General features: G+C 28.5%; 2 protein-coding genes across 7 annotated transcripts; one reads left to right on the top strand and one right to left on the bottom strand.

Annotated features, from left to right (window-relative positions):
* The first annotated feature begins 8497 nt into the window (after nucleotides 1-8497).
* LOC107606942 (smr (Small MutS Related) domain-containing protein) lies at nucleotides 8498-15773 on the top strand. 6 transcript variants are annotated; one of them, XR_015902191.1, is made up of 11 exons: nucleotides 8498-9297; nucleotides 9740-9765; nucleotides 10448-10558; nucleotides 10688-10773; nucleotides 11540-11769; nucleotides 12024-12100; nucleotides 12216-12272; nucleotides 14307-14374; nucleotides 14468-14584; nucleotides 14693-14763; nucleotides 15302-15773. XR_015902191.1 is itself a non-coding variant. In XM_016308965.3 (11 exons), exons 1-11 carry the CDS (start codon nucleotides 8730-8732, stop codon nucleotides 15428-15430), a joined length of 1530 nt encoding a protein of 509 aa, XP_016164451.1. In that variant the 5' UTR covers nucleotides 8498-8729; the 3' UTR covers nucleotides 15431-15773. The 6 variants fall into 6 exon arrangements, 4 of the variants coding, with proteins under 4 accessions (XP_016164451.1, XP_020971998.1, XP_088357037.1 ...); XM_016308965.3 differs by having other exon boundaries at nucleotides 14478-14584; XM_021116339.2 differs by having other exon boundaries at nucleotides 14478-14584; nucleotides 14693-14805.
* A 4301-nt stretch (nucleotides 15774-20074) lies between these two features.
* On the bottom strand, nucleotides 20075-22979 carry ROC7 (rotamase CYP 7). Its single transcript, XM_016308783.3, has 7 exons — nucleotides 22821-22979; nucleotides 22454-22523; nucleotides 21811-21858; nucleotides 21696-21719; nucleotides 21378-21560; nucleotides 21187-21262; nucleotides 20075-20514 (listed from the first exon to the last, which is right to left on the bottom strand). Exons 1-7 carry the CDS (start codon nucleotides 22884-22886, stop codon nucleotides 20376-20378), a joined length of 606 nt encoding a protein of 201 aa, XP_016164269.1. The 5' UTR covers nucleotides 22887-22979; the 3' UTR covers nucleotides 20075-20375.
* Nucleotides 22980-27438: the final 4459 nt, after the last annotated feature.

Below are 27438 nucleotides of genomic sequence, written 5' to 3'. Positions count from 1 at the left end.
AGTTTTTTTTTTCTTAAAAGTGACAATTATTGTGATTTAATAAATTTTTAAATGATTTTTTTGTGCAAATTGTTTTTTCTAATTTTTTAAGTTGTGTGTACGAGTTGAAAATTTGAAGGAAAAAAAATGAAACAAAATTATTAAAGAATTTCTGCTCCTCTTTTTTCTCTCTCTTTTTTTTAAACACAATCTTATACAGACAACTTAATCAAACATTACTCACATAAATATTTTAATTATTTTAAGAACAAATAAAAAATTATTTATGAGATAGAGTCTGATAAATATTTATATATTATTTTATAAAATTTAAAATAAAATTTAAAATCAAATTAAAATTAGAATTAACATTAAAAATGCTCTAAGAACAAATATGATTGATATTGAAAAAATAGAAGATTAATTAAATTAAATGAAAATTTAAAATTTAGTTTAACTAACAAGTAAAATTTGAAAAATAATTTTTTTACTCATAAAATAATCTAAAAATAAATAACTCATCGATAATTTAGTCACCAAAAAAACTCATCGATAATTTATTTTTGGTAATTAATGATTTTCACAGATATCTCAAAATTATACGAGATTAGTTACCAAAAATAAATTATATAATATTAATGGGTCAAAACTCAAAAGTAAAAAGAAAATATACAAGATTAATTTTGAGTTGAATAAATATATTTAATATATAATATTAATTTATATGAAATAACAAAAAGGTTCAAAAGAAAATATTGCATATTCAAATTTTTCTAACACTGCTGTTTTAATTTACTGAGTTTATTTTTATAAAATAAAAATTTATCTATTTTAGAAATAAAAAAAATAGATTGAACAATAATAAGACTTTTATTCTTATGTGAAAAATATTTTATTTTATACAATATTAATGTCAAAATCCTATTAAAAAAAATTGTGTTTACAGTTCTTGAAAAATTTGTTTACAATAAATGAAAAATGTTTTATTTTTATTTGTTTTTGACTATTCTTATTCTCATATTTTTCACCATTATACTCGCTCTATAAAGGATCTAACCATTTATTTTCTTCCTTTTTCCATTGCATCGGTTTTGTTTTCCCTCTTTCATTTTTTTTTTTTGGTGACTATTTTCCCTCTTTCATTTAAATTCTGATTTAAGTGTGGGGGTTTCAAAATACTACTCACAGAAATTTAAACAATTTAATTTTGTGAGGATTTTAATTTATGTTAAGCGTGTATTGCAAATTTGTGAAGGGTTTTAAAAAGATAATTTACGCAATTAAATAATTTAGAATTTAATATTATATAAATACAACAAATGAAAAATGATTACCCTTGAATATGCTTTTATTTTTTTTGGTGACTCCTTGAATATGCTTTTAATCTATAAAAACGGCTACAATCTTTAAAATTTTAAAAAATTGTATGTAAACCCTATTCTGCATGGCAATTTACCTAAAGAATGAAGAAAAACATAAATAGTTATTGTTAATTTATGATCCACGGATATTGATATGGATACCGAACATGACATGATACGAGACACATCAATACGTAAATTTTAAAATTTTATAAGATATAGAGACATATATACATATAAAATATTAAATATTTTTTTATGATATTTTAATATTTTATTTTAATTATATCAATTATTTAAAATATTTTTTATTTTAATAAATAATATATATACTATATCTAAATTTATTTCAAAAATATATGTTAAAAATAAGACTGGACATATTAATACGTAATGATATTTAGGTGTGTCTAAATATATCCAAAAAAAATTTTATTTTTTATTAAGACACAGTGAAAAAAGATATGGAGACTACTGTTTTTTATTTTTTATTTTTTAATAACAAATACATGCATAAACTACTGTTTTTTTTTTTACCGAAGATATAGAGACTCAAACCCACAATCTCTTAATTGAATATGGAAAAATTATGCCATTTGAACTATTGCTTATTAGCTGCATAAACTACTGTTGCACATAGTGATTTATAAAAACAAATGAAAACATATCATAAACTGCAATGGGCCACCGTGGTTTAGCACAAAACGTAATCTTCTATTATGTATAGCAATTTTATGAACATTAATGGTTCTATAAAATTTATTATATATTATTAATTTTATAATTAAAATATGTTATATATTTATTTTTTATTATAATTAAAAATAATTCTTTTAAATTAAGAAATTCTCTTTTTTTTTATTAATTTTATAATTAAAATGTGTCACATATATTGGGAATAAGTAGTATGATCACAATCCAATTAATCACGTGTCAAATAATTTGTTATTGTTATTATATTAAAATGTTAATATAATAAGATCATTGATTAAATTTAGAGATTTATCATTGTGATAGTGATCATAATATTGAAAGATAACCCTTTTATAATTTAATCTAAATTGTTTTTGGTCATAGGATTATTAAAAAGGATATTAATAATCCAAAATGACCAAAATATATATATATATATATATATATATATATATAATGGTCTTCATTGGATGAAGATTAATAGATCTCATTTATTAAATTATATATATATATATATTGTGCATATATAGATATGACCATTGAACTGACTCATTCTAAGAATTCTTAATGGTTATAATTACCGTATATTTGTCAATAAGATATTCTCAAGATGAACATAGTAATAGAGTTTCCTTTGACCTACGCCTGTCATAGTATATTAACAATGTATTTATTATACTTTGATTCTGGACACCTAATACCCTATGGTGCTAGTTGAATGGATATTGGGTATAATTTAAATATTTGTAGAATTAATGATTAGTCAACAAAGAATCCGTCAACTTTCGGTAAAGAGTTTGAGCTCTATGATTATAATGACTGAGATGAATAAAACCTTGGCTAAGGGATTGAATGAATGAAGAAATGAGTTTCTTAAGTCATTAACAGTTTATTATAATAATGGTAACAAGTTAGAGTTTGACAATTAAACCATACTCTAAAGGTTAACCAAGAGCTGGAAAGATGGAAAGAATTATATTTTGTTCTTTTGAGGTTCTTAGTAAAAATATATTATTTCATACTATCGGGTCGTTGAGAAGTGTTGCTAGACGTCAACCTTGATTAGTAAATTTAGTATGACTAATTTACTACCCGCTTAGTATTGAACCTATGAGATTACACACTAACAAGTGTTCTAATCTTTGCTATAGAATTATTTAATTATTATTTTGATTTGATCAAATAAATAAATATATTAATTCAAATGGAATATTATTATATTATTTGCTAGCACCAAGAATATAATAATAGTACGATAATTGATAATATTAAATGAGATTTGAGAATAATTAGTTATTCTATTTTTAAAATTGGATGAGATCCTAACTGATTCTGTTTTAAATTGAGTTATGATATGATTCATAAATTTGAAGGATTCAGATTTAGAATTTCAAAATATTATTTAAATTTGAATTGAGATTCAAATTTAAAATCAATAACAAATCTCATATTATATATATGATACCAAGAGTACTAGAATAAAAAGAGAATAAAACACAAGGGTATTATTCCTTTACCTCTACGCACATAAATGTATGTGAGCCTAATTCTTGGAGAAGAATTTTATTGTGCGCAAAGAGTTGCAAGAAATTTCTCAATTTATACTATTGGTCAAGAAGTTGACAGCAAATATTGGTCTCAGTGTGTATACGCATAGAGTTTCCGTACAATAGAAGAATAAAATTTTTACTAAAGCATCTAAAGGTAAATAGATCTGATCTATATATTATTGGGATAAAGTTTAAGCACAAAATAGATTTTTAAGGATTATTTTTTTTTCTTCCGTTACGTTTTATGAACACATGGTAATTCTTCAACATATCACGCTCTCGTTACAATTAAAATCAATTATTTTCTTTCAAAATTAAGGAGTTATCCCTCCTCCCTCTTCTTTTCTCTATCTTTCTTGTTTCTTCAACCATTCTATTTCTTTTATATATCATTATCAATGATAAATTATGAATTTGATAATTAAAATGTGTAACATGACATTCTTTAATTGCATTAAAATTAAAATATTAAAATTAAAATTAAAATTGAAATTGTAGTTAGAATAATTAAAATTAAAATTAATAAACTCCATTCCTAAATTTTCTCATCTATCTCTTTCTATTTTTTTATTTCTCTCTACCATTTTCACTCTATATATAATTTATATTTTATATTCATAATTTAACAAATCAAAATATGTCATCCAATATTTTTTTGTTACAATTAAAATAAAATTTTTTCTTCCAAAATTAACAAACTCCCATTCTCATTATTCATCTGTATCTTTCTCTCTATTTTCTCTCGTTCTCTATTTTTTCTATCTACAGAAAACAAAAATAACAAAACAATATAATTCAAATAAAAAATAATATTATTATGTACATATTTTTTAGTTTTTTATTTAGTTTTAAATTTTTGACGGCTTATCTTTCTAATCTATATTCATTTCTCTTCTTTCAAATATTTATTACATATAATTTTGAGAGAATACTAATGTTATAATTAAAAGTTAGAATCAAGATTCAATTGTTTAAAAAAAAATTATTTTTGAGTTAATTTTATAACTATTAATATAATTTTTTATGCTAATATCTAATTATATTTTTATATACATAGAGAGAAAAAATATTAGTTTTAAATAGCAAGTATAAAAATTAATTATTTATATTTGTGCAATAAACTTAGAACCTAATTAAATATAAAAGTATGCTGTTAAATTATTTCAAATTTTAGATAATGAATATATTAAAATTAATTATTAATAAAAAATTAGACTTTTTCATATAAAAATAATAACTACAAATTTTATTATTTAATTTTTTATTTACAGAGACCTTGGTCTTCTTAGTTGGAGACTTTTGTCAATCTATAATTCTTTTTTGTAAAAATAGTTTAAATGTTTGATTCTATAAATTTTTTGTGTCATACATAATCTATATTATTAAAACAAAGTGGACTGTAATTTAAAAAAAAATTATATTTCTATAATATTATTACAAATAAAAATACTAGTTAAATACTAATGACAATACCAATAAAACAAGAATATAAAAAGTGATTTGTATAAGTACTTTTTTTTTCTCCATGCCCATAATTATAGTTTTATATATAAAAAATATTTATATATTTATCATATCAAAGCAATAAACTATTATGTAGTTAAATAAAAAGTATTTATATAAATATATCCAAATATAATTCTTTTTCTACTGTTTTTGCTTCTGGAGAACTGTTTCTTTCAATTACATAAATAAACAAATTCTTTAATTTAGTAGGTGTACTTGTATTTTTTAATAACAAAAAGAAGTCTAATATCAAGTTCATACAAACATGATTAAAATATACAACCACTTCACTCATACATTTTTAATGACATCATCTAAGATTTTGTCCGCATTTTTTATAAATTGTACAAAGCACAAAGAAATAATCATACATTCTTTATAAAATGTCGTTTTAATAATTGTTGAAAATAAAAATATTCATTTAAATTTCAATCAGAAACCACAAAATGTAATAAAACAAGACAGAATTCTCTAAAATTCTCTTCAGCATTGTCATTACCAAAATTTTTGAAAATTACACCATACATATAAATAAACAAATTGTTTAATTTAATAGTTGTACTTACTTGTATTTTTAATAACAAAAAAAATCTATAAAGCTTTCAAGTATACTGATATATCGATATTTTAGTAAATTTTAATCGTTAATATCAATTATATATATTATATATATTTTTTTATAATTAAAATTAATTGTTAAAAATTACTAAAATACCAATATATCGATATATTTTAAAATTTTCAAAGAGTCTAATATTAAGTTCATGCAAACACGACTAAAATATACAACCACTTCACTCATACATTCTTAATGACATCATCTAAGGTTTTTTTCACACTTTTTATAAATTGTACAAAGCACAAAGAAATAAGCATACATTCTTTATAAAAATGTTGTTTTAATAATTGTTAAAAATAAGAATTTTCATCTTTAAATTTCAATCAAAAACCATAAAAGGTAATAAAATAAGATAGAATTCTCTAAAATTCTCTCCAGCATTGTCATTACTCATTACCAAAATTTTTAAAAATTACAACATATATATAATTATAAAAGATTTTTTTTAAATGTTTACTTCTCTTCGTAATTAAAGTATTATATATCATTATATTTTTGGTTTAAAAAATCTCATCCAAAAATTTACCAACTAAGTTTCAATTTCTCATGGTCAAACCCTTATTATCTATTGGTCAAACCCTTTTTATAGAACATAATTAAATTTTTACAAACGAATCACTTTTCATATTCTTGGTTTATTGGTATTTAATTTATTTATAGAGCAATTGATGTTTATAAAACCGCCATACATAATAATAGAGGTTTGGGTTTTGTGCGTAAATAGCTACCTACTACAGCGGTTTATGCATGCACGAGTTTTGTACATAAATCCCTTTCTATTTATGCTTTTCTTCATTTTTTAGGTAAGGCACGATGCATAATAGTAAGTTGTAGCGGTTTTTATAAATTAAAAACAGGACCTGAGTATAATCATTTTTTATTTATTGTATTTGAGTAATATTAAACTCTAAATTATTTAGTTGTGTAAATTATCCTTTTAAAATCTTATGATATATTTAAAATATACTTGGTGCTTTGTTGTTTATCATTAAGAGTTTGTTTCAATGTTGTTAAGTTTTTGAAAAAAGATTTTTTTAATAATTTTTTATTTTTAGTATGTTTAGCAAATTTTTAATAGTAAAAATAAAAATATTAGAAAAATAAAAATGCATCTTTTTTTAGAGACTATAATTTATATTTTTTTAGAAAAATATTTTTTATTCACATAATAAATAAATAAAAATACTTTTATATTATTATACCAAATATAATTCATAAATAAAAAAATTTTTTATATGAGATTTTTAAACATAAAATTATTTTATTTTCTTAAAAAATAAAAAAAATCATTCAAAAAAATATATATTTTTTAAAGCTCACCCAAACAAATTTTAAGAGAGAAGAAAAAAATCATTTTTAATATATTTTTCTAAAAATTTTAATGTGTTTGATAAATTTTTTAAATAAAACAAAAAATTAGAAAAATTAAAAAGATTTAAAAAAACAAATTTTATGTTTTAAAAAAATATTTTAATATAATAAATAAATAAATATTTTTATATTATTATACTCAAACATAATTAATTGATAAAAAATACTTCTTCATAAGATATTTAATCATCAAATTACTTTAATTTTTCTCAATTAAAAAAACCTAAAAAAATATTTTTAAAAAAATTCATCCAAACAAGTTTATAGTTTCATGAAAATTTTTAACCAGTATAAATACAATTAAATGAAAAATAATGGAATATAAATAATTAAAAACCTAGTTTAATTGAGTGAAAACTTAGAAAATTAATTTGACTAATAATTAAATTTTAACAGGCTATTTTAATTAAATATTTGATCTTGTGCTTTGCATAAAGTGTCTATAAATCAATAAATAAAAATTACTAGTATTTGTATTTACTATCCCTGAGCCTTTTTTGTTTTTCCTCTTTTATAATAATAGCATCCCAAAGAATTTTTTTGTTTGTCGAAAAAAAATTTTATTTTTGCTTTTTGCAGTAATCGTTCCCTCTATTTGTTGTTTTTGTTTTTTTAATTTTTTATAAATCGTCCACAACGTTTATTTTTTCCATGTCTTCAATATATATATCAGGAAAATACAGTTATATCACAACTATAGATTACATTGAGGACTTGTTTAAATGACATTAAATTGATAAAAAAATTTTATTTAGTGTATTTAATAAATTTTTAATAATAATAAAAATATTAAAAAAATAAAAAAATATTTTTTAAACAAATTATAATTTATGTTTTATTTAATTTTTTTAAAAATATATTTTTATATAATAAATAAATAAAAAAATATTTTTATCTTATTTTATTTAAATATAATTAATAAATAAAATTTTTTATATAAAATATCCAAATATAAAATTATTTTTATTTTTATAAAAAATTTTTAAAAAAATATAATTTAAAAAAAATATTTTTCGAAGATGAACAAAACAAGGACTTGTTTGAGTGAGCTTCTAAGAAAAGATTTTTTTTCGATTTATCTTTTTTTAAAAGATCTTATGGAAAAGTAAAAGTAATTTTATATTTGGATATCTTATACAAAAAGATCTTTTTATTTATCAATTATGTTTGAGTATTATAATATAAAAGTACTTTTTTATTTATTTATTACATGAAAAATATTTAAAAAAAAGATCTTTTAAAAAAAATGTCAGTTAATTCTAAAAAAAGATATTTTTTTATTTTTCTAATACTTTTACTTTTATTATTAAAAAGTTATTAAACACACTAAAAAATAAAAAAAAAGATCTTTTTTCAAAATAATGATGCTCAAACAAACACAAACTCTAATATTAAAAACAATTAGCCCTATAGTAGTGATTAATGCATGTCAATTATTTATTAATTTATTTATTTATTTTTCCTCCAATAATTATTGGTATTTGGTTTCAAAGTTCAGATTCTCTCTCTTCAAAGCCGAAAGAACAAAAGTCTCCATTGAAAAGAATCAACCGTTTGTTCATCAAAATCTCAGCTCCCTCCTTGAATCCTTTCAGCTTCTTCTAAAACCTTCTTCCTCCTTTCGCTTCTCACCAGATCTGTTTTTCTACCATGAAGAACACGAGGAGGAGGAAGAAGAAATCTTCGCCGAAGAAGCTCGACGAGAAGAAGAAGGAACCTCTTCAATCCGAAGAAGAGGAACAGCCACAAGAACCAGAGGGCAACCAGATCACCGTTTTGGACGATCTCGTTAACTCTTTCAATTTATCATCCATGGAGGAAGATCCCGAAAGGGCTTCGGAGATCTTAAGGAAGAAGGGTTTGGTGTATGATCCTTCTTCGGTGTGCTCTTCATCAACTTCGTCTTCGTCCTCCGGTGGCGGTGGTGGTGTTTCCGATTTGGGTTCAACTTACGGTTCCTCCGAAGGTTTTGTGGATGTAGGTTATGGTGAAGATGTGGGGTGCTTCAAGGGAAATAGTAGACAGAAGAAGAAGGTGATTGCGGCTACTGGAACGGTTTCGACGGTTATAGGGAAGGAATATGTGAGGAGGAACAAAAATAAGAACAAAGGGTTTGAGAATAACGGTGTTGTTGATAAGGACAAGGCAGAACAGTTCCTTTGTTCAATGCTTGGGAATGATTCTGACCTTAACTTAGGTGTTGTTAGGGATGTTTTCTGTGAGTAAATTGTTTTATTTATTTGTGATTTTTTATTTTCAGCGTATTTATTTTCTTTTTTTGATGTTTTATTTATTTCTTTTTTTTTATTTTGGGTAACTCATTCTATTTCCTATTTTGCTGTTATCAAATGTTATGCATTCCTCTATATGTAGTTGACATTGAATGTTCCTGGATCCAAAAGATTTTGTTTTTAGTATTAACAGCTTGCTGACGATTTAATAGCTATCATTGTAGTTCCATGGTTGTGTCTGCTCAATATTGTAACTTTAACGGTTGTTTCTAAATTTTCATCTATTTTATCATTGTTTGTTGTTGGTGTTTTTGTTGGGGTTACCTCAAATAGTTTTTGAAAGTTTCGCATAAAATAAAATATAGATGCTTATTGTTTATGCTGTTGTAAATTTAACTCTTGACCTTGTAGCATTTTGCCCACTTGCAGGTCAATGTGGATATGATATTGAAAAGGTACGATGACAATCTGAAATTGGACTTCATTTAAAATCATTCTCGTTTGCTGTTTTTTCATGGTAAGTGTGCACATATTTAGACCACGATGGTTGTCCCTGATTCTTTGAGGGATTATGTCTCCTATTTATCTGTATCATGCTTGCAAGTTCCATTTTGAGGGGGATGGGCAGGGTTTAGAGGTGCTCTTGTTTTGTTTTTCTGTTTTTTTTTTGGTTCTTAAAGCAGCAACGGATCAGAGGTATAGAAGGGTTTGATCAACCCTGAAACCACTCTTCATCCTGTGTTATATTCCACCAAATTGGGGGCTGTAGAGGAACCCAAATTTTAAATTACTTTTTTTCTTATTCATATTAAAATCTTGACTTTGCTTATTATCTCAGATTAAAGGAGAATCTGTATGAACATATAGATGCGATATTTCTGTTTTAATTCTCTCCTTTTTATTGTTTATTCTTGCATTGGATGCTGGATTGAGCGAGAAATATTCAGTTTCAATTGGTTATTTGGTGTATCTGTTCATATTATACTTCTATTTTCATCAACACATTTAATTCAAATGGATAGCACTGAAGTTGCGGTAACTTCTTTTGCATCTATATATTAATTTTTGGAGTGCTATAATAATCAATAAAATTTTATGTTTGTTTTTATATTACTTACTGTTTAAATGATTTTCTAGGCATTGGATGTATTGCTTGATTTAACTGCATCCATGAATGAGCAACCGAGGAATGACAATGACAATGACAATATTTATGACATGAGGTTCCTTGTTGGCCACAAGGACAATGTGAGTGACAATATACGACTTTATTTACTGGAATTATACCTTTAAGAATATCGTTTTCTAACTTGTTCACTGTGTATCCTACCTTATGGTACATTGTATTCATTCATTCATTGACAAATTTTGTCACAGTTGATAGATAGGAGATCAGAGTGCACATCTCTTTCATCAGAAAGTGAAGTTTCTGATCAATTTTGGTCTCTGGGATCTTTTAACAGGTAAATTATATTGATGCATTTGTTTTTCTACCAAGTCATAGTCCACCATTATCTACAACTTATGGATTTGTCTATTTGCATTCTCATCTCCCCCCCCCCCCCTCTCCCCAAAAAAAAAAAACCCGGGGATCCCCCAAAAGGAAACTGCTTGATAAAGGTTCTAATAGCCATGGATGTAATAAATCTAACTGTTTTGGTCATAGTTGTGTTATCCCTACCAATCTCTGCGGGAAAAATCAGAGTTATGGATGGTGGAATTAGAAGTTACAAATTGAATTTTGTCTATGAAATATGAATGTTTTGGTGCAAAAATATTTAGATTGCATTTTACATAAACATTTGCATCCTTTAAGTTTCAAAGAAGTGACTCCATAGAAATCAATGGATATTGTCATGTTGAAATCCTCAGTAATGTGGGAATCAATTAGAATCATCTTAGTCATTGTTCTATTCAAGCTACATGAGCCAAATGGTATTAAGCTCAACACCTTGTATAATTAAATTAAACTGTCACATTCAATCTTGAAACTGTGCTATACTATTAGCTCTAGGCTCTAGCTTGGCTCCGTAGTAAAATGAGTTCTGACCAGATATACACGCCATAATAAATTTAAACATGTACGTGCTTTTGATTTCATAGAAATGACATTAATATAAAAGTTTTTAATTTTGCATGGCCTGTTTGTTTGAATATCAACTGTCTTTAATAAAAGGATCATAGTATTTGGAACCTAACTCCACTAGCATAGTTGTTTCTTGGTTTTAGGAATTATGCGGACGCCCTCACTAGTTCTAAAGCTAATTCTCATATTAGCCCAGGAATTACAAAGTCAGAACTTCCTCAAAAGGTGTTGGAGTCGTTATTTAACATTCCCAAAAGCTCTGAACATGACAAAGGCACCATGAATTGGAGAAATGTAGTAAAGAAAATGCAGTCTTTGGGACCTGAGTTTGATGTTTCTCCACATGTTTCAGAATCTCAGCAACCTACTTTTGGTACTTAATTTGAAATACTTATGCTTACATCTATTGCCTCTTAAATACTATCCAGTGGTTTGTGCCTTGTGGTTCCATTTTATTATATCTTGTGGTTCTATTGATCTCACTAACATTTAGTTTGCTTTTAGTTATATCTTCCTGTTTGTTTAGTCTTGTGTATTAACTTTCTCAAACGAATGTCTAAATTTGATCATTTTAGTTATGCTGTCAAATCATAATAAATCATTTACTTTAATTTTCCTGCTATATAGCTAAAGGGGCTGAATATCATGTGTTTAGAGAAGGTGCAAAGCAGCATTGGGATTCTGTGAAATCTTATTTTCAGAAAGTAAGTTTTCAGACTGCCTCTTACTTCGATGTATTTAAATTTCTGATCTCCAAAAGCCTGTTACTATTGAGATTTGAGGATGAGAACATGAAAGGTGGTGTGACATTTTTTGCAGGCTTCAACAGCATATGCCAAAGGAGATCGATCATATGCTGCATATCTTTCTGACCAGGTTTGTTCCTTGGGTAGACGATGATTTTTGTTGTGACAATGACACTAGTTTTGCATGCAATTTATGTGATGGTTGTTTATAATTAATTATCTTTTCATCTTCTCTTAGGCTATATCTTTGTTGATATAGCTCAAAGCTTGGCTGCTAATTCTGGTCAATAATTGATATATATTCAATAAGTTTAGAACTTGTTTGATTTTGTTTATCATTTTTAGTCATTCTGTTTCCAGTATTTTGTTAAGGAAAAAACTGAAAACACATGTAAAAAACAAGATTATTGTTTTTACTGTTATCAATTTTTTTTCTTTTCAAAATTCTGAAAACGATAGTGGGAAATAAAAATTGAAATCACCTAGGTTGTTATATTCTTTCCCAACACCCTTCTCCCTCTCCTAAATATTGACCCGCCTTGCTTGGATGGTTTTATTCAAATGTTTTGCGCTGATGCTTCCTTGCCTCCTTTGTATATTTCTTTTTCCACTGTTTTATGCCCTTAAAGTTGTAACATGCTTGCTCGATATGCGAACGATAATGATTTACTTGTATTTTTGGTTCTTTCCTGGGTACCCTTTGATCCTTTCAATTAAGGAGGTTTGAAACTCTTCTTATGTTACCCAACTACATCTGAAAATGTGGTAACTAATTGTGCATTTGAACAATTATATATCAATACTACACAATTTTTTTACAATGTTTCTCTTCGATCTCTTTAAAAAAACTAAAAACTCAAGAGCCTTAACCATTAAATTCTCAATCTCCACTGAATTACCATTGCAGCTAGGACACTGATCTAGATTTTTTTTGCTTTTTTGGGGTCTTCTACACAAGGTAACAGTCTCAATATATTGAATCAGCAGAAGGGAAAAACTAAACTTTGTGACATTCTAATTACTTTGAAGGGTTTAATCATATCTTGACATTCAATGATGAATGAAATTTGGATGTTATCCAATCTGTTAATTAAAATTGTATAATATATCAAGCACCTAATTTGTTTAGGTGGTGTTCTGGTTGTGAGGCCTTTATTGAAGGTGCAATGAATGGGGAAATTAGGGTTTGTCGGTTTAGGCTGTGATGGTGATGGTGTTATGGCTGGTGAGTGTTCTTGCTGAGATTGGCAAATTTGGGTTTGTGAATTTAGTTGAAATTGTTATGACTTTAAAAATTTTAGGCTCTTGTTACGAAGAATTAGTGGCAAAAGAAATGTTCACTGTTTGGGAATAAGAATAATCAAATAGGCTTGATGTTCGGCATTTAGGACCCTTTTCTTGTTTCTTTTTGAGATTTTGGAAAAGAATTGTTACAAAAAGATTTTAACAATGACTATATTTAAATCTAATTGGGTGACATAAGAGGGGCTTTAAATCGCTTAAATTGAAGGGCTACTGAAGAAACCACTCTATTTCTTTGGGTCCTAAAATATTTTCTTTTGGTTTTGGTCCAATAAAACTTAAAAGCTCCATTTTAGTCTCTATCATTAGTTTGTTCCATCAAGTATTGAGGTGACTGGTTAAATGTTGATGTGACATGTCATGTCCGTCAACATTTTAGCTCGTCAGGTCAGCATTTAACCTATCACGTCAACTCTTATCAGAACAAACTAATTAGAGACCTTTAAATTTTATAGGAACCAAAAACTTATTTAAGCATCTTTTCTTCAATGTGTTATGGTTTGCTTAGACCATGGATTGCTGTATTGTGTTATGGTTTATGTATAGACTAGCTCTATCTTTCAGGGATTTTCAGCTGTGTTTAAGTGTCTTATGACAGAAATAAATAAACAGGAGATAGGGACAAGCTAGAAGAGATATATCTATCTTTATCCCTACTGTCCGCAATTTTTGTGTGGATAGTAAGTTGGGCAGTTTTTCTTAAAAAATAGAGATATTTTGCTTGTTTTTGTATTTGTCTCCTTTTACAAATAGGTTTATATCACCAGTTCTCTGTATTTCTGCCCTAAAACAATTATCAAATGGAACCTTATAGTATGAATCACCTTATGATACAATGCTAACTGTTTCTTCATCTCATCAGGGTAAAGAACAAACTAAAATAGCTCAGAAAGCAGATACTAAGGCAAGCCATGACATATTTATAGCTAGGTGGGTGGAGTTCTGTAAATAGCAAATTCATAAAGCACCTCTTTTTTCACATTATCTCTATATGTGTTCTTGCTTGTATTAAGCTATTGTTAGTGATGTGCAGAAACAAGGGTATAGAGAATGTTATAACTATTGATTTGCATGGGCAGCACGTGAAACCGGCAATGAGAATGCTGAAACTTCACCTTCTGTTTGGATCATACGTTCCTTGTAAGCATTTTCCAAGGACTAAAATGGCATGTTCTATTGAATTATATTTGCATTTGCATTGCATTTGTTTTCTTTACCTGATGCTTTTTTCAATTATTATTTGTTAAGCTGTACAAACACTAAGGGTTATCACGGGGTGTGGATCGCATGGTGTTGGAAAGTCGAAGCTGAAACAATCAGTATGTTTGTCCATCTGTTTCTATCCAATCTTAAACAAAGTGGTACATGTCGGATTAAATTTACCATCTCAGTTGCAGCTTGTGAGAAACATGATTTTGGGTGCGTTTGTTTGAGCTTATTTGGACGGAGGAGTAATTTTTAACAAAATCATTTTTCATGGGAGCAATTCATCTCATCTTATACTAAGAATCTAAAAGCCTTTTGTATTTTTTTAAATAAAAGATGAAATGATTAGCTTATGTAATTTTTTTAAAGATAAAAATCTCACTTCTTTCATCAAAGTAACCTTAAACAAATGTGTCCTTAAACTTGTATACCCAAGTTATGATTTTCAGTTTAACCTTGAAACAAATGATCATTTTGTCCATTTGGAGGAACAAAAACCACTGTGCCTGGAGGCATGTTCTACCCCTAGTAGCTTGATTGATGCCAAACCCACCTAAAGTTATGTTCATCAATAAAGAAAAGAAATTGTCTCTTTGGGGGGACAGGAACTCTTTCTATGTAGTTTTTCCTCATCAATTTTGCTTAATGCAGGTTGTAAACCTTTTACACAAGGAGAGAATGGAATGGTGTGAAGAGAACCGTGGAACTTTGTTGATTAAACTTAACGGTTGGAGAGAGTTTAGCTTTCTGGACACTGACAGTGATAGCGATAGCAATTAATTTTCAGCATGGTTGCATAAGCTTTAAAGCTTTTAACCGCAGAGGCTTATCGTCAACTTTTACTTTGTACCAATATTAGGTAAGTACAGTGGCAAACAAAAATTAAGTAAACTATAGATGTGCATTGACATGTACATTATTGTTATTAGGTGTCCCATAGTTTGCGAGGGCATAGAGATTCTTGGCATGTTTAGTGTTATATAATGACGCAGGACATGTAGCTCGAAAATTCTAAGTTGAGCCAGAATTACATTTCCAGAGTAGGCTAATGACCTCAGATGCTATCACTGCTGTACATATTAATATGCAAAGATAATGTTTAATGTTCATGTTTCTAGAACAATTGTGCTATGGTTGTTGCATTAAGATCAAATGCAATGTCATGGTTTTTCATTTTTTTTATTTGGTCACAAAAGTTCATTGCACTTAGGTTTTGAAAGAAAAGTCAATTTGATTTGAAGGATATAATCTGATTTAAATTATTGCTGTTTAGATTGATTTGTTTATTCGGCTTTGAAGAACAATTTGTAAGATTTTAGTATTAAAAAAAAAAGTATTAGACTTCTCTAAAGTGAGAGTCAATAAAATGTAAGGTGAGGGATTATTCACTTTTAAATTAAGATAGTGGAGTTATGATTGGAGTTATATATTCAATAGTAATTAATTTTTCTCGTTATTACGTTACAATTTTTTTTTTTATTGAAGATCTAAATTTTGAAAATAAAAAAAACCTCCATCGAGGCAATTACTGCCATCAACTCAAACCAACAATTTCTACCACCAAGGCCACCCACCACCAACTATCATTGAGATAAACAAAACCATCCACCACCATAGAAATGCATAGATTAAATCCATACATTTGCCAGTACAGATCCAGCATAAAACACATTAAAGAAAAGGAGCGATAGAAATTAAAACCCTAGGATTGAGGAATGACCAACAAAGCAAAATGTAGGAAGAAAAGAGAGTGAAATGACATGGGTGCTAGAACTGGGGACTAGTTGTCTTGGGAAATGGGGAGGTGGTGGTGGTGGCAAGGAGAGGGGCATGGAGGCGACGGCAAAGGTGTATGGCAATGAGGATTTAGGGGCATGAGAACAGAGGAGAATGGGTTGAGTTTGTTGTCCTTGTGGGACAATTCTATGATGCTGAAGGAAGAAATCTTCCTTATCTGCTGAAATAGCGTGGCAAGCATTTAGAATAGACGCGTGTCCATCCCATTTCAATGAATGTGAGAAAGTAAGGGTTGCTGTTCGTGGCAGTGCAACCAAGTGTGGGTCTTACCAATGCTAGTAGAGCTTTGACGACGTTTTAAGTTTTTAATTAATCCCCTTCTAATGGATTATTATTTGCAGCAATTTATGTTTATTGATTTATATTTTATACTATTTTAATGGATGAATTATGTTATTTAGAGTTGTGATTTTTGAATGAAAATAATTGAATATATTAGGGTAGTTTTTAAGTTTTGTATTTCCATTAAATGATGATAAATGATTTAATAAAAATAAGGGAAAATTATTGTAAAAGACCGTTAGGAAGATTTAATTATTAAAAAGGACCTTTAATATTAAAATTATTAAGAAGGATCAAATCTTTTTATAATATTAAAGAAGAACAACTAAATTTTTCTAAATATTTTTTTTTTTTTTTACTTTTCTGATCTTTTAGCTTTATTTTTCTCTTTGGGTAAAGATCACAAAAAAAAATAATTAATAAAAATTATTAAAATTTTAAGAGAAATAAAATTTATCAACATAAAGATTATAATTTTTAGAGACCCTGCATTTTATATTTTCTTTGGGGTATAGCATTTATGTTAATTTAGCCATTGAATTATAATAATAAAACATGATATAAATTTAAAGGTAATTTACGTTAATAAATAGAGATTAAAATTATACAGATGTCCTACATAAAATTATTTGATTACACATCTGTTTTAAATATATCTATATAAATTAAATTAGATAAATTTAATTTATTAATAAGATAAAAGATCTAAATAAATCGAATTAGGCCATTTCAATTTATTAAAACAAGTGAAAAATTATATCTGCACTAAATTCTTTAATAAATCTAATCAATCCAATTCAATTTATTATTATAGAAAATACATGATAAATTGAATCAGTTCATAAACTCAATTTACTATAATACATAACACGAAATAAGTATTATTGTATAAGTATCTGAAGAATAATTATTAATTTAAAATTTTAGATGACCAATTTTTAAAAATAATATTTAGTAAAACTGTTATTAAAATTTTATTTTTTATTATTATTTTAGTAATTTTTATTATTTAAGGAAAAATTATAAAAAATAAATAAAAAATAATTAAAGATATATTTGTCTCTTTATAGAAAGATTTGGTTCTTCTTCTTAAATATTATAAAAAGATTTGGTCCTTCTTAATAATTTTAATATTAAAGGTTCTTTTTAATAATTAAATGTTCCTAATGGTCCTTTACAATAATTTTTCCTAAAAATAAAAAATTAATTACAATGAACTCATTTAATATAAATTATCATTACCGTTCTTTATAATTATTATTAGTCTTTATTGTATTTTTAAATATAAAAATTAAATTATAAAAAATATTAAATATTGATTACAAGAATGTCTAAAATATGATATTATAATTAATATCATTAATAAATGTAACTAATAAGAATATGATAAGTAAATTGATAGGAGAGTGAGATAAAAAATAAAATTGTTATTAAATTATATAAATAAAGTAAATTATAAAAAATTTTGACTAATTATAACTGTTACCAAATTTTTTCTATTGTTTAACAACCACAAAAAGTTTATTGGCCACTGTTTTTCCATGACTTATACTTCATTTTTTAAATGAATTTCTCACAAATTAAACTAAAGAAAAATCTAAAATAGTTCCTGACAATTACCTCAAAAGACAACGAGACCATTGACAAAAAAATATCCAATCCGGCCTCTAAACTTTATTTTTATGGGACTGATTAGTCCTTGTGCTAAAAAAAGTCAATGTTATTTTTTTTGCACAGGAGCTAATCAGTCCTAAAAAAAAAGATCAAGAGCCGGATTTGGTGTTTTTTTTTTTGGGACTCGTTGTCCTTTCGAGATAATTGTTAGGAGTCAAGTAGGGTATTCACTCGTTAAACTACAACGTGTCATTACAATACTATCCAGTATCCACACGGCTCACAGTAAATTATAAAAAATATTTATTGTGTACAAACTCTAACTTCGAATCCACAATTCCACATTGAGAACCAGTTCAACTTAGAGCCTAGTCCACGAACCAAAAAAAAAAACATAGCCTAGTCCATAATATAATTCATCCATTAAAATAGTATAAAATATCTCGACAAAAAAAAAAGTATAAAATATAAATCAATAAACATAAATTGCTGCAAATAATAATCCATTAGAAGGGGATTAATTAAAAACTTAAAACGTCGTCAAAGCTCCACTGGCATTGGTAGGACCCACACTTGGTTGCACTGCCACGAACAACAACCCTTACTTTCTCACAGTTATTGAAATGGGACGGACACGCGTCTATTCTAAATACTTGCCACGCTATTTCAGCAGATGAGGAATATTTCTTCCTTCAGCATCATAGAATTGTCCTTAATTGTGACAAGGGCGAAAATGGCAGCCTCAAAATTTAACTGGGGCAAAACAAATAAATCATGTCCTCACACAGTGAATTCAGAGATAGAAAATTAAGGTGAAGACTTAACTACAGTTATTTTCATGTGAAGTTGATAATTGAGAACCGTTAGATGATTTAATAGATTTGACTAAATTATCATCTAATGGTTTTTGGCTATTAACTTTATATAAGGACAACTGCATGTGAGTTTTCACCTAAAATTTTATATATGCGCATTTGCAAACAAACGTTTTGTCCTAACATGTTTTTTGTGTTTCTACACTAACTACAAATGAAGCTCCCTCTTCGATTTTATTAGATTTAAATAAATCATTATTTGATTTTCTTAGAAAAAGAAGCCCCCTCTATGACTAGGAGTGCTTTAAAATAAAGTTGACAACTTCTAGATGAAGTATTAGAGCAAAGTTATGGATTACAACCCTCTAATTAACATCAGCAGAGATTCTTCATTTCATTTGACAAGCATCTTTCGAATTCAATGGGTTTAACACCCGCCATTTGGGAAAATATTGATAACAGAGCTCAAACCTTCACTAATATCTCTAACTTGATTTTTGCTTTTTGACCCGTTATGATGTTTAGGATAAAAAATAACAGTAGAAAGATCAATGGAGAAAATGGTCACGACCAGTTAAGAGTCACTCAACAACACAGGAATTTTGACAGTCCTGTGGCAGGTGAAGTGCAAATTCAAGGGAAATTATCAAACCAAGCATTGAATATGAATATACCGAATACTACATGGAAAGAAGGAAAAATTTTTGAGCCGAATTCGTATCTGTTAGAGCAACTGCAGGATCTAAAACTTATCAACCAGAAACAAACACCGATTTTCTCATTATATTTATCTATTATCATTCCAGAAAAATGATATTATCACACTTCTTTTTTATAATGTCACTCCACATATAACCATACATAATTTTTTTGCATTGTATATTTATATGAATTTATATAAAAAAAATACTTAACATTATTAAAATAAGAGTGATAGTATTCATTCCCATCTTTTGTCCTTGATTGATATGCCAAAATAAGAAAAAGCCATACAGTGATAGTACAAAAGCATAAATTGATGCGGTCCTAATTTCATTTTTTACCTCAACATACTTCGCATTAAAGGATTGGTCCTACTGAATATAACAAAAGATACAGTTAACAACTAAGTACATGCTTAGGAAAGATAACAAGTCCAGTATACAATGCAAACGAAAACAGGAACACTACCATAAAAAAACACTGGTTTGGGAACTGAGAAGTGTTGGAAGTGCTGTTTATAGAGGTAGTTCACCACTGTCAGCAATTGTGACCTTGCTCTTGGGAGTGCCACTTTGTTTTCCTTCAGCTTCAATCTTGTATACAACATCCATTCCAGAAAGCACCTTTCCGAAAACAACATGCTTTCCATCCAACCTATCAAATGTGTTAATTAGTATTGTTTCTTACAGTCTTACGGCAATGAAGCATGCAGTACTAATGAAACAAACAAGAAACTCATTCATACTCCCTTTGTCAAATGATATAAGTCATTTCTTAATCCAAATTTTTGTCCAGCAATATAAGTCATTTGAATGGTTCAAGGATGTTAATAACTTTCTTCCCCTTATACCTATATTCATAGTTAAACTGCTCCTAATAAGTGCGCACTAAGCTTTTAATTTAAGGTGAGAAAATACAAGGTAATTTAGTCTTAACACTTCAAATATGCTTGAAGTTGGTGATTTCTTAATGTGTGTGTGTGTGTTCTATTTTTTTTTTTTTTGGTGAAAAGTGACCTATATTTTTTGACGCAGGATTGTATCATAGAATAACATTAGAAGGGAATCGATCATTGAAAAATCCACTTGAATGGATTAAGTGTAGATTTCCATCATTGATTGACAAGGTGGGCCCAAGCATAGCTCAAACAAGTGTACTAATCATTGGTGGAAAGCATCCATTCGCATTAGTTTATGGCACAAAAAAATTGTGATTTCATGCCCTTCGAACATGTACTAAAAAAATTAAGGGAAAACAGACCGCAAGCAGTAGTTATCTGTTTTCATCTATAACAAGTTCTTAATATAGATGCTAGATATTAATTACCAGCTAGTTGTAACAGTAGTAATGAAGAACTGTGAACCATTGGTATCAGGACCAGCATTTGCCATTGATAGAAGTCCTGTTCACAAGGAAAGTAACAAAACATGTTAACTGCATTATACATTCACATATGAATTTTGGTCATCAAAAAGCATGAAAACAATAAAAGGGAAGAAAAGGATAAAGGATTTAACCTGGTCCAGTGTGCTTTAGCTTAAAGTTCTCGTCAGCAAACTTCTCTCCATAAATTGATTCTCCACCCATTCCATTTCCATGTGTAAAATCACCTCCCTGGATCATAAAGCTAGGTATGATCCTATGGAATGAGCTACCTTTGAAATGAAGAGGCTTTCCACTTTTTCCAGTTCCCTTCTCACCTAATATATTTAAACATAAATATTAAACTTTTTACTCAATCATTTCTTCAAATCAATGCAAGATGAATTACAAAGAGCGGGTTCTCTGATTCTGAGATTAAATAACTATGCAGAACAGCAGCAAAAAGAGCGCACCTGTGCAAAGAGCTCGAAAGTTTTCTGCAAATAAAAAAATTTCAAAACATAGTTTCAGCTAACTTTAAAGATGATAAGCACCGAAATTAAAAAATGAAGAATTCAATGACCAAACCTGCTGTCTTAGGAACTGTCTTTCCAAAAAGGCCCATTACAATTCGACCTGGGAAGTCAATGATCAAAGCATCAATATGTCAAACGTTGATACCCAAAATCAGGGAAACACAAACCGCATCTATCAGTTACACTTCTTATATGACTGCAATCTACATATTAAAAGTCCCTTGAAATATAGATTGAGGATTCTGATTATTGCTATAGTTGTATACATTAATTAGTCAAATAAGTCAAGATGCACTTCGACACACATTCACTACCATCAACAAAATGCCAAACTTATTCATCCAACAATTTCCCTGTTATTTTAACCACTTAGTTTGATATTTGATTAATATGAACATGTGAAGTGATGATTGTGAAAGCCAGAAGAGCATTACTCAATTTGAGTTGTAAAAACTATGGTAGGCAGAAATCCAAAACATACTATTCACAGACAAAAAGATAATTTCATCTTGCACCTAATTTGACTATTTGACTTTGAATCGTAGCATCAAAGGAAAAGAATAGAGAAGATTACAATACAAGATTTATGATCATACATTTTTATTCAAATCATAATAAATAAGAGAGTCGTTTCTTAAGGTACCTTAGAATTTCATATATAACAAAAACAAAAACAAAAATAAAAAATAAAAAACCTGCAGGCTCTCCGTCAATCTCAACATCAAAGTAAACCTTGTGTGTGACTTCTTTCAAATCCTTCTTCGCCTGTAACCCAGACATTGATCATAAAATTAAATTTACTGATTTGAAAAATCGAATCCTGAGCTAAATAATTGCAATGTAAACTATTTCTAATTCTAATTTCTATCATTTCGTTTATTTTTGGATTGATTTTCCAATTAACATAGTTTTATAATAGTGACTTCTTTGTTCACATAGTAAATTGAAATGAAGTTCGATCTAGAATATAAAGCTCAATTACTCAGCAATTCCACGATCCAATAAAGTAATAGAAATCCGAAGAAAAAAGGAAAAGTAATAGAAAATCGAGGGAGATGAAACCTGGATTAGAGCTAGGGTTCCAAAGAGGAGAAGAGAGCAGAGGAGTAACGACGTCGTTTTCGCCATCTGAGTCTTCTTTCTGTTTCTTCTACGATCTCAGCTTCGCAGCTGCTATGTTTCGTCTTTCGAGAGTGACTGTTCTCTGTTTGGGTGTTGGGAATAATACGCAGCGGGAGCTGTCGTTTTATGTGGTAGCACCCTGTGTTCGTCATCTGCACCAATGGGTGTGCGACACGTTGCGAATCAGAACGGACTTCTTTGCGGTCTAAATTGAAAAAAATAAAATATTAACTTCAATCGCCTAAATTTTTCTAAGTTTCTGAAATTTTCACCTTTTATTACTTTAGTCTGTAAAATTCAAAATTTATTATAATACTTCATAAAATTTAGTTTCATGTCCCATATTAATCTTTAGACCATTTTTAATATTCACTCAACGAATAAAATATTGAATTAGTTTTGATTTGATATGTTAAGACATATAATTAAATAATATTTATTTATTTTGACATTTAAATAAGACAAAACGAAATTATTTTAAAGAATAAGATGAGATAAAATAATTTATACATCATATAAACTCATTTTTGTCTTTTTGTTTGGCTTTATTTAAGCGCCAATGACGTCATTTAGCCATGTATTTAAAGTAGTAAGTCAGAATTAGTTCAATATTTCGATTGCTAATTCAATGCTAAAAAACTTCAAAGACTAATATGGAATCTAAAGCTGAATTTCTTATGATGCACGGACACTGACACGGGACATGATAGAACGTGGGACACGCCGACACGCAAATTTTAAAATCTTACATGCACAGGGACACACATACATATAAAATATAAAATATTTTTTGGATAGATCGTAATTATATTTTGATATTTTATTAATATTAAAATATAAATAAATTTTTTTAATTATTTTTAATATCTTATTTTAATTATATCAAGTATTTAAAATATTTTTTGTTTTAATAAAGAATAATATATACTATATCTAAATTTATTTTAAGAATATATGTTAAGAATAAGACTGAATACGCTGGCACGTGATAGTATTTAGGTGTGTCCGAGCGTGTCCGAAGAAAATTTTTTTATTTTTTATTAAGACACAGTACACAGCGAACACATATATCGGATGAGTGTCGGTAAATATCGTGTCTAAAATATGTCCGACACGCAAATATGACAATTCAACAAAGTATCCGTACTTGATAGAATTTTAAAAATTAGTATAATATATTTTAAATTTAAAGAACTAAAATGATAAAAATAGTAAATTTTGAAAAAAATTTAGTCTACTTCAAACTTAATAACAATTTTAATAGAGATATGATATTTCATAACCTAATATTATCAATTTTAATGGATATCCTTTTATTTAAAAATTCCCATGACAGAAGGTATCAAGGCCAACAAACATCATAGTATCATACTAAAGATTGCGGAAGACATACTATAACATTTACAATATTTTAATTAATTTTTTTTAGTGCTTGAAATAATTTATTAGTAACTTCTAATATTATTTTCATTAAGGGTAAGTTAAAAATAAATTTAAAAGATTGAATGGTATTTAATATATGATATATTTCGGCTATTTATTTTAAATTATTCTCATCTTTTATAACATTTTCAAAAATATTAATCATAAAAAAAACACAAAAATTAATCTAAATATAATTTTATACTATGAATTTTACGAATTATATTTCTGTATTTACACAAAACTCTAATAATATAGCACAAAATAGTTAATAAGATAGAAAGCAAAGCAATTTTAACTTATTTTTTCGCAACATTGATTAGAACTAATTAAAATTGATGGGCAAACAATAAACATAAAAGCATAAGAATTTTCTTTTAAGATTAAAATTTTTAAGCCGTTAAATTCTTTTTGCATGTTACTTGCTCATTATATCCTTGCTTAGGGACTCTTGATAAACTTAAATTATATGTTTTCAATTGTGACTATAATGCTAATAGAGATAAACCATTGGTATTAGAAGGGATTAAGTACTCTTTTTATCCCTAATATTTTTTGTCAAAACTAAAATTATTTTCGACTTTTTTGTTTATTAATATTATCCTCAACGTTTAAAATCATCCTTTTCACATGAAATATTAATTATATGATGATTTTGTCCTCTTTCTATCTCTGTCTCAACCTCAACCGTCACTTGACCGCCTCTGCACAAGGCACTGTCCAAGTCCCTAATCTTCTTCCTCTCTCACTCACTCACTAACTGCAACAACTCAAACCAAATGCTGAGAACACGTAGATAAATGGTCTATGAGGATCTCACACAGGGGCGAAGTTAGATAAAATATTAGAAAGGGGCCAAAAATATTTACACAATAAAATAAGACTAAAATAAAATTTTAAGGGAACTAAACTAAAATTTACATATAATTTATATGTAAAAAATTAAAATTAGGGGGACTATTGCCCCCCTTTTCTACCATGTGGCTACGCCACTGATATCACAGAGGAGGAATATTATCTTGTACCACTACCACTCAAGGCAAATGGAGGTAGCTAAGAGCGGTGAGGCAGAGGAAGAGCTTCCAGCCGATGAGGCAGTCGTTGTGGAGACCACGTGCGATAATGGAGGCCGGTGATCCAGATGCGTCTGACGAGAGAGAGGAGAATATAGGCCTATAGGGGTTGGAGGCGGTTGCGGTAGTGATGACACCGGAAATACCAAGGCGGAGGTGCGTGACGAGGATGTAGTTAAAGGGTAGATGGAGGAGGGTGCTAGCGAGGAAGGCTTGCGTGAGAGAGTGTGTGCTGCCCTGCGCGCGAAGATAGATGCAAATTGGGTGGAGGGAGAAGAGGAGGTAGGTGCGTGCCATGGTAGCGATGCCAGGGTGCTGGTGGAGGGAAAGGAGGATGGCGAAGTTGTTGAGTCAAAGGAAGGATATTGGTAGGAAAGAGAGGAGGAAGAGGATGATGTAGCGGTAGAGTGTGAGAGAAAGTAGTTTTGGGAAAATGGCCCCGAAGGCCTGAGAGTAGAGTGGCTCCATGCCGAGGGCGAGGCCGGAGAGGATGGAGTAGCCGGCGATGTGCGTGAGTGCAATGGTGAGGGGCAAAATTGTCATATAATGTAAAAAAGATGATTTTAAAACGATTTCTAACGTTAAAGATGATATTAATAAAAAAAAAGTCGAGGACAATTTTGATTTTGACCCAAGACACTGGGAGGACAATTTTGATTTTGACCCAAGACATTGGGAACAAAAATGGTACTTAACCCGGTATTAAAAACATAAACAAGGCCAAGAAAATGCTCTCCAATAAAATTAAGTAGGATTTTTGAATTAAGTAGGATTTTTGAATTGAATCTTATATCATTTATCAGTGGTGCAAAGAAACTTTGTACGACTTTTTAATTTGACTATAAAGATGGAATGCTTGTAGCCGATTATGGTTTGAAATAGAGAACGACTTAGTATTGTTATTTGCTATGGTGGCAACAACAGTGATAATGACATTGAAGTTGACACATGTTATTCGTGAGTGAAGAGAAAGTGGTAGAAAAAGAAATAATAAGAATAATTAGAAGAGATAAAGAAAATAAATTGTTTATATCATGACCCAAATATACAAAATCATGGCTCAAAATACATTGTTCACTTCCCAATAAAATTAGCTCATAGTGAAAAAAATTAGTCTAAAACTTTTTTTATCCGTCCTATTTGGGGTACGAGCACTACGATCTGTGCATGACTCAATTTGGAAAATGAAAGAGCCTAGCAGTGAAAACAACACAAATATCCAACACAAGAATAATATGAAAGCACTTACAACACAATATGGCAGCAACTATGAATAAGTAAATATAGCAAGGCAATAATAAGAACACACCAAGATTTTAACGTGGAAAACCTCCTCAATGTGAGAAGTAAAAACTACGGGTCGTTTATACCAATGAAATAACTCCACTACAATCAAATGAGGTACAAGAGAGTCTCAAACAAAGCACAAAAAATGTGCATATAACCAGCCAAAACATCAAAACACCAAAGCTTATAAATGAGAAGCAAGAAGATGAAATATACCCAAAAAATAGAGCTGACGAAAATTCTATTTTTCCCTCTTCTTTTTAGTTGCCCACGGTATCCCCCAAATCGACAGGTCAAGGACTAATATGTCGCGGATCTGAGCTCCATTTAAGGGTCTGCCGCTGGCTAATGGGTTGCTGCATGCACAAGGCAGGATTCAAACTCCTAACACTTGTTTAAGCGGACGAGTGAGTTGACCACTCGAACAACCTAAGTTGGTTTTCTTCTTTCTCTCTTTGTGGCTACTAGCTACACTCTCACTCTCAAATTGACCCAAAAATCTGATTAGGGTTGTGGCACAATGGGTGCAAAGAGATACCCTCAAAATGTTGGACTTGGGCCTCACAAAGGAGAGAAAAAATCCAACAAGAAAAGTTATTGCTCTCCACCACTATCTATGTTATTATCCACATGCAGATATCTGCTTAATACAGATAACTTTTTACATATTGAGGAACAGAGGAAGAAACCACCCACTATTACAATAAAGATGATTTAGTAGTGATAATTAAGTCATATTTTTTTTCTATAAATAGTCTATTAAATTTAAGTAACAT

The sequence above is a fragment of the Arachis ipaensis genome, chromosome B1 (assembly GCF_059453495.1).
Source record: "Arachis ipaensis isolate K30076 ecotype BB chromosome B1, ASM5945349v1, whole genome shotgun sequence".
Taxonomy (NCBI): domain Eukaryota; kingdom Viridiplantae; phylum Streptophyta; class Magnoliopsida; order Fabales; family Fabaceae; genus Arachis; species Arachis ipaensis.
This window is presented reverse-complemented; position numbering and strand designations above follow the sequence as displayed.

Coding starts and splice junctions, on each gene's coding strand:
- LOC107606942 (XM_021116339.2), top strand. CDS start 8,730: ATGAAGAACACGAGGAGGAGGAAGAAGAAATCTTCGCCGAAGAAGCTC. Junction 12,273..14,306: donor CTGCATATCTTTCTGACCAG/GTTTGTTCCTTG, acceptor TCATCTCATCAG/GGTAAAGAACAAACTAAAAT. Junction 14,375..14,477: donor CATGACATATTTATAGCTAG/GTGGGTGGAGTT, acceptor AGTGATGTGCAG/AAACAAGGGTATAGAGAATG.
- ROC7 (XM_016308783.3), bottom strand. CDS start 22,886: ATGGCGAAAACGACGTCGTTACTCCTCTGCTCTCTTCTCCTCTTTGGA. Junction 21,859..22,453: donor GATTGACGGAGAGCCTGCAG/GTTTTTTATTTT, acceptor TTGACTTCCCAG/GTCGAATTGTAATGGGCCTT. Junction 21,720..21,810: donor GACAGTTCCTAAGACAGCAG/GTTTGGTCATTG, acceptor TTTTATTTGCAG/AAAACTTTCGAGCTCTTTGC.